Source organism: Ctenocephalides felis, unplaced genomic scaffold, assembly GCF_003426905.1.
Source record: "Ctenocephalides felis isolate EL2017-DRISC unplaced genomic scaffold, ASM342690v1 CF-g0.4_SCAFFOLD_03570, whole genome shotgun sequence".
In the NCBI taxonomy this organism is placed as follows: domain Eukaryota; kingdom Metazoa; phylum Arthropoda; class Insecta; order Siphonaptera; family Pulicidae; genus Ctenocephalides; species Ctenocephalides felis.
The window spans coordinates 13,991,246-14,007,914 of NW_020539724.1; the positions used below are offsets into that span (position 1 = coordinate 13,991,246).

The 16,669-nt window shown below is 26.3% G+C and overlaps 1 protein-coding gene across 13 annotated transcripts in view; it reads right to left on the reverse strand.

The window, feature by feature from the left end:
* The window catches only part of LOC113383269 (tropomodulin), a 146,228-nt gene that overhangs the window by 96,572 nt on the left and 32,987 nt on the right, over positions 1–16,669 (reverse strand). For 5 of the 13 annotated variants that reach the window (XR_003367723.1, XR_003367724.1, XM_026621529.1 and 2 more), the window contains exons 2-7: positions 2,784–2,936; positions 2,515–2,682; positions 2,313–2,436; positions 2,027–2,247; positions 1,707–1,958; positions 1,380–1,527 (exon numbers count right to left, since the gene is read on the reverse strand). Coding sequence is in view for 10 of the 13 variants with exons in the window: in XM_026621529.1 (XP_026477314.1) it covers positions 1,380–1,527; positions 1,707–1,958; positions 2,027–2,247; positions 2,313–2,436; positions 2,515–2,682; positions 2,784–2,936 (1,066 nt within the window). In the remaining 3 variants the exon portion in view is untranslated. Of the gene's footprint in view, positions 1–293; positions 628–1,379; positions 1,528–1,706; positions 1,959–2,026; positions 2,248–2,312; positions 2,437–2,514; positions 2,683–2,783; positions 2,937–16,669 lie in introns of those variants that run through there. The other 8 variants (XR_003367725.1, XM_026621531.1, XM_026621526.1 and 5 more) reach the window with 2 other exon arrangements.

The following is a 16,669-nucleotide window of genomic DNA, read 5'->3' on the forward strand; positions in this document are numbered from 1 at the left end:
GAGGCATTGAGAAAGTGACCGAGCTCCAAATGTTTTTGCAAAAACCACAAAGTAATAAGATGATATTAATTAACAATTGGGTGTAATCAAGTTGAAATAAATAAATAGAGGGTAGAAATATTCAATGGCTTTGAATATTGTAATAATATTGAAATAAATTCCAATAAGGATATAGACAGTGTGATGATTATTTGAAAAAAAAATTCAGTCGATATATTTATCTCTGTGCTCAGAAGACAATGATGTTATCATGATATTGATGTCTTAAACAACATGATTGATATTGTACTAACATCAATTATAATTCTATATAATTATATCATTGATCCTCAGGGTTGATATCTTGTTCTTGTTCACTGTTAATGTTCTCTAAATCAGTTTCACTATTTTTCTCAGCCTCAATCACATTTTGGCTATAATCATTTTGTTTTTCGCTGTTTTCATTATTTCTGGGATCATCAACAATTTCATTTTGAATAAGCTCAAGTGCACAATCAACATTTTCCGTAGATGTTAGATGTACATCACCATTTTTGTTGTGTGCTGAATTGTTTGCTTCCAGGCTTTTTCGAGGCAATTTTAGTTTGAAAGAAGTGCTTATGTTTTCAATGACTTTATTCATTCGTTCTGCACAATCAAGACAGAGGACAAATAAATAAAAACATTTTAGTTCAAAAATTACAGTAACAGCTTGGGTATGTGTAGTATTGTGTATTTAAATGTTGGAAACATCATCTGTGTCAATCTAAGATATATCTGAGTGAAGAATGTGCATTTTAGGAAGTGAAGCTATAGTGTTTCAATTAAATATTCACTTAAACAAAAAATGTTAAGTGACTCTTAAGACAAATAATATTTCAACAAATATTATTCTGTAAAGTACTGTTGTTCAATTGATGCAGTATGTCATTTTGGAAATAAATCAAAATGTGGGATTCAATATCAAATATTCCATAATAGAAATAAATATTTTATTCTAAGAGAGTCCAAAATAATCTTTCAAGAAAATATTTGCAATTAAACAGCTGAAAAAAATGATTTTGACTCATTTACAAATTTCAATTTACCATATTAATAACTATAGTTATTATAATAATTATTGTCTAGTGAATAAAAAATAATTATTATAGATATTAATAATTATTGTGATTGTGCTTATAAATTTTGAATTAAGCACTTTGCTATTATAAAAGACTTAGAATTAAAATTTATTACACCATCATTAAAAAAGCAAATAAGACGATCAAAGAACATCTAAATTACTGAATAGGAATTATTTCATCATCAATGTATACCCCAAAAATTTAGGAGTATATAGATCTGCTGTTTAAAATCTAAAGGCTATTATAAATAAATAATAATAGAAAATTGGTACTCACTCCTGTCAATGTTCCTTTGCAAATGTGCTGAAATGCGATGCCTAGCATCATTGTATTCCAAGTGGAGACCAAGACGAAGTAGTGTTGGATTTTTCTCAACTAAATCTGTAATTTCCATCTCTATCTTATTGCCAAGAACAGATGCCCTCTAAAAATATAAAGACAAAATATATTTCAAGTCAAGATGGAGAAACAAATATGACCAAGACAGGAAGGAATGGATATTATGAATTAAGACTTGAAAAAACATTTATCAATATAAAACAATACTAATAACATTAATATGAAATAATATCATCTAAAAATATGATATCAGAGATTTCTTACTTGGTTAGATGCTCTGAATTCCTCCACACTCTTAGTTTTCAGCAGTGATTTAACCAATGTAACAATCACAGGTGGAGATATAAAGTTGGTTTCAACATTGACTACTCGCAATGTGTTGTTTTGTTCTAATGCTTTGGCTAATTGCAAGGCCAAACGATCTGTTAGACCAACATTGGAAAGTGATAATACTTCCAGATGTGTATTAGAAGGTAAAGAATCAATCAGCTGCTCAAATTTCTCATCAGAGATATTCTAAAAGAATATAAACCTGTTAATTTAATGCTTATATTAAATTAGATTTCCAAAGTGATAAAGTCTACCTTAATATTATTCCAATTCATATCAATTAACTTGTGATCATCCTCTTTAACCTGTTTGATGCTATCATCGGGGTCTGTAGTGTTAGGAGGATCTTGTGGATAAATTTTAGGTTTTGATGCTTTTGTTATACCATCCCAACCCATTCCAAGAGGTTGGCCTTTATTCAGTAAAGAAGCATGGTATTGATCTTGATTCATCATAGAGTGGAAGCCCAAGATAGCTAAAATATATATATAATATTGAAAAAGTTCAAATTGTCTCTTCTATAGAAAAAATAGATCATACCAGCTAAATCAATAATTTCTTCTTGAGTGGCATCAGATAAGGCGGTCTCATATTCATCACCTAAGTCAATAGCAATTTCTTCTTCAATTTCCTTTACTTTAGCACTTTCAGGAGGTGGTATCCACTACAAAAAGCATTCAACAATCAGTTTTATAAATGATTTATTTGGATTATTTAGATTATGATCAATTCATGTGCTTGCCTTTTTCCCTCTTATGGTACCAGCCACATAGGGTTTCAGTTCGGGAATATCTGGAGTTTCTAGAGCTTGTTTATTGATGTGGTCAATTAATTTTTGGCGATTTAGTGGTCCAGTTGCTTCTTTCTCACACTCATAACTGCATCTTTGACTTGGTGGCAAGAATGAGTCCTATTTAAATTAAATTCAAACATCAAACATTTAACTAGTATTATTATAAATTCATATTATTATGATAATGATTAGAAATTCAGTCAATACTTAATGCTTACATCTGGATCTACTTCTTTCGCTAATATATTTATCTCTTCAGGTGATAGTTGTGATAAAAGTGTGTCTACATCAATTTCATCGTATTCACTCAGATCTTTTCCATACAATTTTGCTGGAGTCGTCATAGTAGTTTTGGTTGTTGTGGAAGAGGTCTGAAAGGTGAAATTGATACTAGTAAAACTTGCTTAATATGGATATAAAAGCAATTTGAATAAAACTTCCATGAACAATAAACTAAATTATCATTCAGAAAAACGTTTAACTATATACATACAACTATAATCTAACTACATTCATATATGTAGAAATAGTGATATTTTGCGTAAAAATCAATTATTAGGGTAACTCGTTTCAAAATATTACTAAGTATTTTACAAAATTAATATCAATACAATAAATTGCTCATAAAATTTTAGGTTACAAAACAAAATTCAATAAGTTTTAACCTATATTATAAATTGAAATATCGGTTACATCCTTTTCTAAATCCGGAAATATAATATAGAATTCAAATTTTATTCTACGTTATTTTCATTTATTCAATTAAAGCGATTACATCAAATTGAGAGGACAAGGAAACGCCTTTTTGACAGTAAGAATTTCAATTCTGAAAACATGATGCAATTTATCAAATCTAATATAAAGTTTATAAATAAATAGTTGATAATAAAATATATTTATAATTGTTATTATAATTACTTGATAAAGAGCTTGAATATTTTTTATTTTATTTGTTATTGATTAATTTGTTTCACAACACCCACTTCCAAACAATCATTGACGATCAGCTAGTGGTACCAACATTCGATAAAAAAAAATTCAACTTGAAAAAATTATTAAAACTTTCTTTCTACATATTAATTATTATATTAAAATGTTTAACAAATGTTAATATATTCAAACAATCTCGATAAAACAAATATTTATTAAATAATTAATCAGATTATTATTTCCATCAACAAGTGTTGCCATAATGCAACAGGCCCTATGATATTATCATAGATAAGTTAAACATAAATGGATATCATTATGAATTATGTAACTTATAATTAGAGCTTTTGCAAATGTTAAAGATACAAAAACTTAAATTGATACAGAATAGCAATAATCAATATTTTGTAATTAATCAACTCAAATTAATAAGAAATGATTAACAACAAATTTTGCTATGTTGAACCTACTTCACTTAAGTTTAATAATGAACAACGTTCTGTTCGATTTAAAATGGTGACGAGTGAATGTTTAATATCTGTCGTGTTCTATTTTAAATAGTAAACAATCATAACGAATTTAATAAGCTCAGAAATTAATGTTTCAAAGGTAAAAAGTTTCATTATTTACATTTTAATGTTAAGAGTATTTTTTCAAGTTCTAGTGAAAATCATATCATGGCGGCGTAAGTTGACAAAATAATTTTAACACATATTTATTTTCGTTATTATTTAAATGTTTAAGTTTATATCTTCAAGATGATTAATTGTTATCCGTTATATAGAAAATGTACTTATTTTATTTGTTTGGAATTTATGAATGGACAATCTAAACCCAAGCCAAAATTAAGTAGTTGAACTGCATACGAAGGTTCAAATTGCGAAATAAGTAATTTGAAATAATTTCATAAATTTGAGAATTTATATCGTTGATACAACTACATCTAAGAAAGGTGAGAAGTTTCATTATAGAGATTATAATTTTAAGTATTTATTAAGAGTTGAAGGGCATATTGGCATAGAGACCTAAGCTAACTGAATTATTTAAAAATATATACATGTTTATTTTTTCATACTTGAATGGAATTTATATCTTATCTTTATATCACATGTTTATCCAAATGGAAATAGTAAAACCATATGATTATAGGTAGCTATAATCTGTACAAGAAATTGAAGTTAACATATATCTTATGAGAATTGCTTTAACTAAGAAACTAAGCCCAAGCAAAAATTACCTAAGTTCAAATTATGAAATAAACAAAGGGCAAGCAATTTTATTTTTTTTGCATTTTATTTAAATTCCAATATAAGAAATGTGATTCATAACAGTGACGATTGACAAATCGTGATCACTAACAATTACACAAAATGTAAAATTTCTATCGAAGATGCAAAGCTTACTCATACAAATACATGCAAGAAGTTTCCATGGTAAGAAGTTTCATTACTCACATTTTAATTTTAAGTTTATATTAAGCGTGCAAATAGACCTAAACTATCTGAATTATTTGGAAAGACATACATATTTATTTTCTTTAATATTTGAATGATTTAATTTGTATCTAAAAGATAATTGTTAGATAAATTTAAATTATCTTGTATTTTAATTAATTCCAATATTAAGAATGCGATTCAAATGTTGACGATTGATTGTTTAATATCTGTATGTTTCATCTTTTATATCTTTATTGTTCTATTTTAAATAGTAAACAATCACAAATAATTTAATAAGCTAAAGAATTTCTATCGGAGATCTATACAATCATACAAAGCAGGAAGTTTCAAGGGTAAGAAGAATCATAATTTACGTTTTAATTTTAAGTTTTTCTTAAGCGTTCAAGGATTTATCTGATGATAATAATAAGTATTAATAATTATTTATATATTCAATATTTTAATTTATATCTGAGAGATAATTGTTATCCGTTGTAGAGATAATGTATTTCTTTCTCTTAATTGAAATAGTAATAGCGTTTGATTCTTTAGGTAGCTATAATCTGTGCAAGAAATTGAAGTCAGCATAAGAATTGTGCTGTTTGTTTGGATTTTATAAGGAGACAAAATTGATTCCAAGCAAAAATTAAGTAATTGAACTACATGAAATTGCACGACAAACTATGTTCAAGCCAAAATAAAGTAATTAAACTACATAAATGTAATACAAAAGTTTAAATTGCGAAGTAACAGATAGGGTAAGTAAATTTAAATTATTTTATTGTACTGTACTTAAATGCCAATCATATTTTTCTATCATGCTATGACTTGTCGTGAGATACAATCGTTTTTTACATTAGTTTTTTACACCCAAATTAATTCATTTATTTCTGTATGAAGTAAAATACTTAAAATTTAATAGAACTAAGGAAAGTGTGAATACTGTGAATACACATAAGCATTTTAAATATGAACAATAGTAAAAGTATCTTATCAAAATGCACTGCGTTGTTTCTTGCATTATTTATAATAGTAATTTTAATGTGGCAAATGTTTCGGGACTAAGGTTTGTCTCAACTTTGGCGCAAATATAAATATATATTAAATACTTAAAAGTCTTAGTCTTCTTATATATGAAAATGGAGCTCTCTATAAACTGATCCGCTAAAACTCGAAAACGGCTAAACCGATTTGGCCAGCCTTAGTCTTGAAAAATTCATGCTAATCAGTAGGTTGTCGGAAAGGTGAGATTATTTCAAAACCGCATAGAAAATTTACATTTTTAATTTGATTTTTTTTGTAGAAGTGTAATTTAAATAAAACAATGAACGGTTGCTAATACGTCAAATGTCAAACGTTTTTGACAGATGATGTTCAATTACGTTTAATATGATGTTTTACGTAAATATTATTTGATTATGTTTAAATTGTAGTAAGTAGTTTTGTTTGTAGTTTTATTTGTATACAAAAACGTTAGTAAAGCGGCTAAAAACTCAAAATATCAACTTTTTTGAAATGTTAATATGAAAATGTAGCTCTGAAAGATTTCATTTGTATCATTATATACTCATTGGTATTTATAAAACATTTTCTAGGTTATATTATTTTTTATTTATGTTATTTCAATTCAGAACCTAAATTTGGTACCGATCAAAGGGACATTTTGTCGAATAATATTTACCCAATTATAATTTCCCAGAATTTATCGAAGAATAGATAGTAATATATAAAGGTTCGGGGTTAATAAGGTCCACCGACGATGTGTCAAAAACCAGTAAACTTAAGCATTGTTTAACAACAATATTTGAAAGTAGAGGGAAAAAGATGTATGTCATCCCAAAATATTAATATTTTTTAGAAATTGTTTAGAATATACTTCACTTATCAAAACAACGTTTGCCGGGTCTGCTAATATATAATAAATAATTAAATAAGTAATATAAATTAAATATTTGAAATTATTTATATAGATGAGACGAACCTTAATTTGTGAATGTTTGCAGCTTAATATTATTTTATAATTAGTCTACAAATTGTGCAGTGTGTTCAATTATATTTAAGTAAACATAGCAAAAATAGTCAAGCAAATTATATTACAGAAATTAACTTTTATAAAGATGCTCAATATTAGTAAAGACATAGGGTGTGTACACATGTATATTTTAAAGAACACATTATTTAATTAATTTCTCATTGCAAGTACTGATTAGTAAATTGAGATATTACATAAAATTTTGATATTGTCAGTTATATAACATAATTCTATGATCTGGTATGTCTAAACCAGAATAATTTCAATTGTCCATAATAATTTTTACCAGTATGCCTCTGAGTTTCTGTTTCAAATTAGCCAGGTAGAGAAGCTAATTTCAATTGTTCATAATAGTTTGTACAAGTACGCCTCTGTGTTTTTGTTCTGTTTACTTGGTCGTGTATGTGTGGCCCCCCCTTGATTTTTTGGCTGTCTCCCAACACACTATACTTGGCCTGATCCGAAGCAACGATCGGTACGGGACCTAGCCAGATATATTATTTATAACGAACAAACCGTCCGAAACACCACGTACCCACGACCGACCGATATAAGATCGAAGATTAGCGCGCTTTTGCAAAAAAAACATTGCATGGAAACAAATAAAATTCATTAGTAAAATAATTCGGCCATATATTGCATTACTTTTCGAATTTAGTTCATGCATTTCTTGATTGATGATGAAATGGAAGTAAACATCATTGTTTCAAGATTTCCTAAGAATTCGGACATGTATATGCATTGGGGTTTTAATTGATTTATTCCCATATTCACTTTTTTGTCGCATTTATTGATTATAAAGTGGATTGAGGACGCATTTGCACTACTTCTTGGCTCTATTTGATTTTTCTTGATTGGGTTTTCTATCGCTTTTAGGATAGCCTCATTGATAATGAAATGAAAACAAATAAAAATCATTGTTTCAAGATTATACTAGAATTAAGACACTAATGCTCTGTTTTTATTCGGGCATGTATATGCATTGCGGTTTTAATTGATTTATTCCCATATTCACTTTTTTGTCGCTTTTATTGATTATAAAGTGGAATGAGGACGCATATGCACTACTTTTTGGGCTCTGTTCGATTTTTCTTGATGATTCAGTTTTCTGTCGCTTTTAGGATAGTCTCATTGATAATGAAATGGAATGCAAATAAAAATCATAGATTTAGGATTATACTAGAATTTGGACACTGATGCTCTGTTTTTTGGTTTGAATTGATTTATTATTGATATTTATATTTATTGATTTTATTTCTTGATTCAGTTTTGTGTTGGTTTGAATGGATTCATTTGTTGTTTCGGTTTTCTGTCGCATTTAAGATAGATTCGTTGATAATGAAGTCGCATTGATAATGAAATGAATATAATTTATATATATATATATATATATATATATATATATATATAACACCAAAAATTAGTGCATGTGTGTCCAAAATTTAGAGAAATCTTGAAATAATGATTATTATTTATATAATAAAAATAATAATCATCATTTCAAGATTTCTCTAGATTATCTATTAAAACCAAAAATTAGTGCATGTGTGTCCAAAATCTAGAGAAATCTTAAAATAGTGATTATTATTTATATAATATAAATTATTTATATAATATAAATCAGTGCATATAATATAAATAATAATTATTATTTCAAGATTTCTCTAGATTTTAGACACACATGCACTAATTTTTGGTTTTAATAGATAATTTAAAGAAATCTTGAAATAATGATTATTATTTATATTATATAAATAATAATCATTATTTCAAGATTTCCCTGGCTTTTGGACACACATGCACTAATTTTTGGTTTTAATAGATTTCTTATTCTTCTTTCTTGATTCATTTCTTTATGACATTAATTTATTAGTTAAGTTAGATGGTCATTGAGAATAAAATTTTCTGCGATGTATAATTTGCAATGTACCGATTTTACTGAAGAACATTCTACCCGTTATCCACAACTGTTATAATTCATCATGTATATATATATATATATATATATATATATATATATATATATATATATATGTATATATATATATGTATATATATATATATATATGTATGTATATATATATATATATATATATATATATATATATATATATATATATGTATATATATATATATTAAAAGTATTATAAGTGGTAAACATACTTCCTTTGAATGTATGAAAACTCTGCACTCAAAACTTTACACTATTTATTAAACAATATTTAATGTTACGAACATTTCGAAACTAAGGTTTGTCTAATCGTCAGTGCAATTTATAAATAAATCATTTTAATTAAATATGGTTATTATAATATAAAATGGGCTTATTTAATAATTTAATAATATTTATTAAATAATATTGTTATTTAAAAAAAATAGTGCAAAAAACAGTGCAGTATGTACATTTCCAAATTTTAAATTATAAATAATATTTTTATTTTATTTTTAAAATATATTAAATAATTAATATTAAATTCAATTTATTTATTTATATTTACACTGAATATGAGACTTGATCATGAGAGTCTAGAGAAGTTTGTAACGGTATAATTATTTAAAAAAAATAGTGCAAAATAGAGTGCAGTATGTATGTAAATTTTAAATTCTTTCTAATCATAATACTTTTGATATATATATTTATATATATATATTAGGGTGGTCCTTAAAATAGTCATTTTCGAATTTCCTTGCTCCCAGGGGCTCAAATGGTTCCAAATAGATAAAAAACAATTCTCTGAAAATTTTAGCTCTTAATATTAACATTTAGATAGAGCGCAATTCAATCAAAGTTTTGTATGGAAATAGCATGGAAAAATTTTCAAAAATTTTAATTTATTATAATTTATAATATTATTATAATTATAATTTATTATAAATATTATTTGAATTAACAGTTCTTAACGCATTATTTGAGTTGAATGCCAATGAGTGTAAATAAAATATAATGTTTATTTTAAAATTGTTCAAAACATAGTTTTTGAAATTTATTTTTTAAATAATTATATTTTATTTTGACGCATTGGCTTTACTGAAATCAAAATTATTAGATATATATATATATATATATATATATATATATATATATATATATATATATATATTATTCATATGATTGTATCACATGTGTGATATTCTTATCGATTTTCCAAAAATCATCTTCACTTTCATTTTCTTAATTAATAAGCATAAATTAATAGCCGGTTTCAGATATTTGTCAAATCATAAAGCACGAACTCCTATCCAATATTTCATAATACTGTTAATTTTGCTAATTTAAATTTTTAAATTTCATTCATCAGCTTTCACGAAACCTGTTACTAGCCATTTAAAATCATATCAAAAGATCTGTTAACAATTGTTCCGCATCTCATAATATTTCGGAATATGAATACTTTCACTTAAATTAAGTTATATTAAAATACAAAAAAGTAAAAGTCATAGATAATTAATTCATACAGTTCATAATAAGCAGTGTTATAATTATTTATTTTTAGTCAATTTGAAATTACAGATAATGAATACATTTTAATTTTCAATAACATATGATATGTGATTATATTGTCCTTAATGCCAACATTCCTTCAGAAGTTCAAATCGACTAAATATAAATAATTATAACATTGTTTTATTAATATATCATTTTATGAAATGAAGCAATCTTGTTTCGGATTTAATATACCAAACCGTTTTTCCATCAAACAGATTTATTGAATTATCAACGGCTTAAATAGAAAGGTATTTCAACTCAGTATAAAATGCAGTTAAATCCGTTAAAATATGATTTATTTCGTAATCGTGGAATGTTTGGAAATGTGACAACGATATATTATAATTTATTTTATAGTTACAGATCGGAAGCAAAATATTTAAATATTTCAATATTATAAGCAAATTTAAAATCAATTTTACCTTTTTCAGTAAAGACATTTTAGCACAATATTTAAAACACAACTAATATAAATGTCGGTACAATATACAAAATTAATGTATTAATATGATTTCCAATCAAAATTTCGAATAACAATATAAAAAGATTTAAATATCTAACATCACTTATATTCACTACTAAAATCACTCTTAATTATATTTAAACTGCAAATTAATTCCCATTTCTCACGATTTCTCACGTTTTGTTCGAGTTGAAACTTAAAGTGAAATGATGTTCCATCTATAGTATTAAGTACAAGACAAGACCTCAAGAAATGGAAGGTCGTGCTTGTCCAGCAAACTGTAGAATGGTTATTCATCAGTGGGGATATATATACATATGTATATATATATATATATATATATATATATATATATATATATATATATATATCTGCTAAGATGATACTTTGAAGAAACTTTAAACATTTGTAGAATAATCTTTTATTGCAATCGTTTCAGCATAATATTTCATGTTATCCTTAGTGAAAATTAGTCATTGGAATATTATATTAATATATGCGCACACTTAATTAGCACTAACATTTATTACAACAACTTGTCCAAAAGCAAAGAAAAATTATATAATTTTGTATGATTTCTTTGTGTTATATTGCTTTTCAGTACAATTATAAAATATATTAAATTTGTCACTGACAAGCTAGTGTAATGAATGTCAAGAACTTGGGTATAATTTAAAAGCAAACAAGGAGCTTATTTTATAAAAATTAATATGCAAATTTTTGCATTCCATGAAAACCACCAGTTGTTAAGATTTTTGTATGAAATAAATATTAAATCTCAATATTACAGTTTAACTAACTAAACTATAATAAGATTATAGATTTTAAATTCATTGTTATAAATTTTTAAACAGCCAACTTAAAAAAAATTTAAAGTATATACAATTGTAGTCTATTTTTATAGTTAATATTATTTAAAAACAGAAACGATATTGAGGTTTATGAAGGTTTAATCAGAATAGAAAATCATTTGGCAAGCCAAAACATGTACTCTGCATTTTATTGCAACTGAATTAAAATTATTCAAATTCAGATGTTCTATAAAAATAATTTGGCTGGTTTCGTAAAATTGAATCAATGACTTCATTAAAAAATTATGAATTTATGACGCAAATTGATAATCATTTCTTTATATTAAATCGATGGTAATGCATTGATTTATTTTGAATTGGTTTATAAAGTAATTTTCTTAAGATTTTCAATAAAGTTAAAGTTGATACCTAAATTGCAAGCTTATTAAAGTAAGAATCTGTTTACATGTGTTAAATGTTCAACTTATATTTTCACTTTGAACCGTGCGAACGTATAAATCAAGGTGAAAGTGTACGTCGAATGCATACATTCAAACTTTACGAAAGTATATGCATAGAAATGTTTGGCATTTTAAAAACACACCTATTTTTCGAATACAAATCGATAGATTACCATTCTATTATATAGAAACTATTCTCTCCGGTAATTAAATTGATTATTTATTTTGTGCAAAAATAGAGACATCAACAGACACAACAGGAGTGATTTTGTATGATAATTCAACATCATCCTTTGATTGCAATAAATTATGTTGTGCAGGGATTGTAGAATACTAAATTATAGAAAAACTGTGATAAGTTGCAAAAAAATCACAAGAGCGAATTTTATGACAATACAACATTATCTTTTTATTGAGTCGATCATTTGAATTGTGCAGAGATAGATAGGATTTGGGAATTATACTATGATGTTATCATTCATTAATTAAATCGGTCATTTATGTTGTGCAAAGGTTGATGAATATCAATTTGAAGAAAACTGTGGCATATTTCAAGACTTATTCAGAACAAGAACGAATTATATGATTCAGAAATGTATGGCATTATAAAAACACTCTTGTTTTATCATTTATGTTCTGCAGAGATAAAGAAATAATTACTTAAAAAAATTATGCATTGTCGAAAGACATCAATAACAGAAGCGATTTATATTATAATTCATGCAGTAATATCTTTTGTTTAAATTGAATATTTATGTTGTGCAGAGATAGAATACTAATTTGAGGAAAACCATCCAATGAAGCAAAAAAATCATTATAAGAGCGAATTATATGTACTAGGATGAACATATGCAAAGTCTAGAAGAAATATTTTGACTAGGTTCAAAACAATTTAATAATTAGTGACTTTATCATTAGTACGTTGTACTTATTTATTGTCCCAAGTTTTACCTTAATATAGCTTCACAACTAGTCGTAACCACCTTTCTAAAAGTGATTGAATCCAATGAAATAATCAATTGGCCTAAACGCACGTACAAATATGAAAAGTCAATTTTAGAAAACCTGTAACTAATAAACAGCTCATAAAACATGGTAAATGTAGGTAGCTCTTTCTCAAGATATATTGTAAATATACAATTTAATATTCTGAACCAGTTATAAAATGCTTAGATGATAACAGGAAAAACCTATATACTTGCCAACAAGTAAAAAGATATTAAACTTTCAAAGTAATTATAAAATAAACGTATCTTTCTCCAGTTTGTCATGCTGATGGCCTATTTATTGTATGATGGATTTTCAACGAGTCTGTATTTTTGTTACGTTGTTTTTAAATTTATTAGAACTGTCCTTCGATAATTCAGGTTGTTGGGTTATAATTTAACCCTTGTAGCTGTGGACTGTATTAAACACTGATTTGTTTGTATATTATGTATTTGTTGCAGTTCTTATTACAATAACTGATTGTCACTAAGTTAAAATTGGAGAAGATTTATTTATTGGTTATTTATTATACATGTTGTTTCACGGACTTTACTTTTTGAAGTGAACAACTAGTTCAATTAAAACACTCCGCTACCCCTTCTACCAGGGGTAGCAACCATTCCGTGTAAAGCTTAATGCCCTGAAGGTTGTCACCTTCATGGCCAATATAATAAAACGTAAATACGTCCGAACACAGTCCTTTATGCATGCAATTTTAAAGTATGAATAATAGGAAAAAGGATTATCGTTGTTTTGAAATCATAGATCAATTTATCTGGGAATATATTTATCGCTAACCACAATACTTTTATTGATATAAAAACATAAAAGCGCAAAGTATAGCAACAACATAAATGTATTTATATACGTGTGTGTGAGTAATTATTTATTAACGGTAAAATAAACCTCGGAAAAAGAAATAAGACTCAACCACATACAGACAGTCTCTTTCTCTGGCGCATTGCACTTGACCTACCTCTAGCAAACTTGTATATATATATATATATATATATATATATATATATATATATACAATAAAATAAAATGCAACTAAAGGAAAATTGCTGGAATTTTCCGTACCAAAAATTATTTTTCTAAAAGATTAACATTTTTGTAAACAAAATTACTCTGAAAAAATTAGATTTTCGAGAAACTATAAATTTTTGAGAAAAAAGACTTTTTGAAGAAAAATTTATTTTGTAATATTTTGGAAAATCTGAACTTTTTTTCAAAGCAATCGTACTGCTTTCACCACATAGAGACGAAATATCGAAGCGCGTAAACATTGGTGCGGAACCCATAGGAATGTAAACAAAATTTATACTTATTGTTAAAATGTTTATAAAATATGTGATAATTTGATGTGCATATATCTAATGATCATTTTTGACCGCCAAATGGCACTTTTTATACTTTTTTACTCCGAAACCGCTAGACCTGCTTTCATGAAAATTTTATCAGTTCTTCATCTTGTTATTACAAGTAAAATGTTTTTTGAAATGTTCTCTTAAAAACTGAGTTACCGTTTTTGGCACTTTTTGCCCCATATCTTAGGAACGGCTAGACCTGCCTTCGCCAAAAACTAATCAGCACGTCTCCTTATCAATACGAATCGAATGTTCTTTGAATTATTCAAACCGCTTCATCCGTGTTCCCGAAATCGTGGACGAAAATTTGTATCCGCACACACACACATACACGCACACACACACATACACGCACATACATACATCCATTTTTTCTAAGGTATGCATAAATGTTCAGAAGGTTTTGAAACGTAAAGATATATAAAAATTTTCATTTTCGATTTTTTTGCGATTACTGTGCCCTACAGGAAGTTAATAAAAATGTTGCATTCTTCTAATAATTAAGGACTTTTATGCTTTCAGTATATTTTTATATTCGTTTAAGTTTTAGTATATTTCTGCTTTGATTTTTTTGTTTTCAAGTATGTTATGACGTGCTCAGACGTACTCTTACATTGTTTTGAATGCAGAACTCTATTTTTGATCTCCCTGAATCATTGTTTTGCAAACTATAAAATTTTACTTTTCTTAGCATCTAATATTAGACAAAATCCTATTTGTACAACTTAAAAACATGGAATTTTAAAATATACTTAAAAGGAGAACAGTTTATGATCAACAGATGATGTTGAATAGTGCATCAAATAAATCATTTTTGTTATGAATTTTATTTTTCTAGATCTTGTTGTGATTTTATTTTACTTAAGAATTTATCGATTTGTATTCGATAAATAGGAGTATATAATTAGATCTCATGATAAATTAACTACATTTCTAACTAATTCAAAGTAATATTAATTGGGCACTGTATCTGAAAATTTGGCAAATGTGTGGATGTACGTAAATTTGGCTCGTGAAAATAATTATCAAGATTTAATGCACCGATAATAATAAACCATAGTGTCTTATATATTGCAGCAATATTTGAATAGAATCCATTTATCCAATTCCTCAATATCAAATTAAATTTGAACTTGAAACATGTGACAACAACAGTTCATTACCACTCTATAAAACGTAGAAATAGTTTAATTTGATCAAAAATAAAATTCACACCCGGCATAAATTTTCTTTAAGCGAAAATTTCAAAGAACAAGGTTGACATCTCGTGTGTCATCCAACGCCTTGAAATCCAAGTTCAGAACATGTTTTTAATTATAGTACTAACGTAGGATAGTAAAAATTAAATTTATTTCATTGTCGCGAATCGTTGGCGAAAATAATATTAAGTAGAATATTTAAAACTTTTAGTGCTTTGAAAGAAAGCTTAAATATTGTGATTTATAGGAGATACAGAAATAATATGCTTCTTCTTTTAGTCACAGTAAAGAAAAAATAGATGAATTCGCTGTATTTATATTCAATTAACACAAAAAGTCCCAAAAATAGAATTTGGCTAGCATACGTTTAAATGCAACTGCAGAAAATAACTACGTACACATACGATCACAATAGCATAATTATACCAAAATAAATTTGTTTGATGAATGTAGAATCTGAAAAATTATCATTCATAATTATAAGTCAAATTTGAAATAAAATATCACCTTAATGAAAAATTTTTCAATCATTCTTTTGCAAATATTTTACTATTATTATATATTTATAAAACTTTATTAACTTCCCGTAGGGTATAAAATATCATCTTAATGAAAACTTCTTTAAACATTCTGTTGCAAATATTTTACTCTTATTGTATATTTATAAAACTTTATTATCTTCCCGTAGGGTAGTTATAGTAATGGGCCGAAAATCGAAAATGAAAATCTTTGCATTCCTCGACGTTTTGAAGGTTTCTGAACATTTTGGCACTTTCGATTAAAAATTCAAAAAATCGCCCAGGCTAAGCACAGTCTAAGCGCCACTCTGGTACAAATATTTACCCAAGTGCGTTTAGACTGTTTATGTACTGGAGGACTTTTCCAATTTTGTGAAAATATTGAAAAATGTGAAAATGCCGCCAAGCTAAGCACAGTATAAGTGAAAATGTC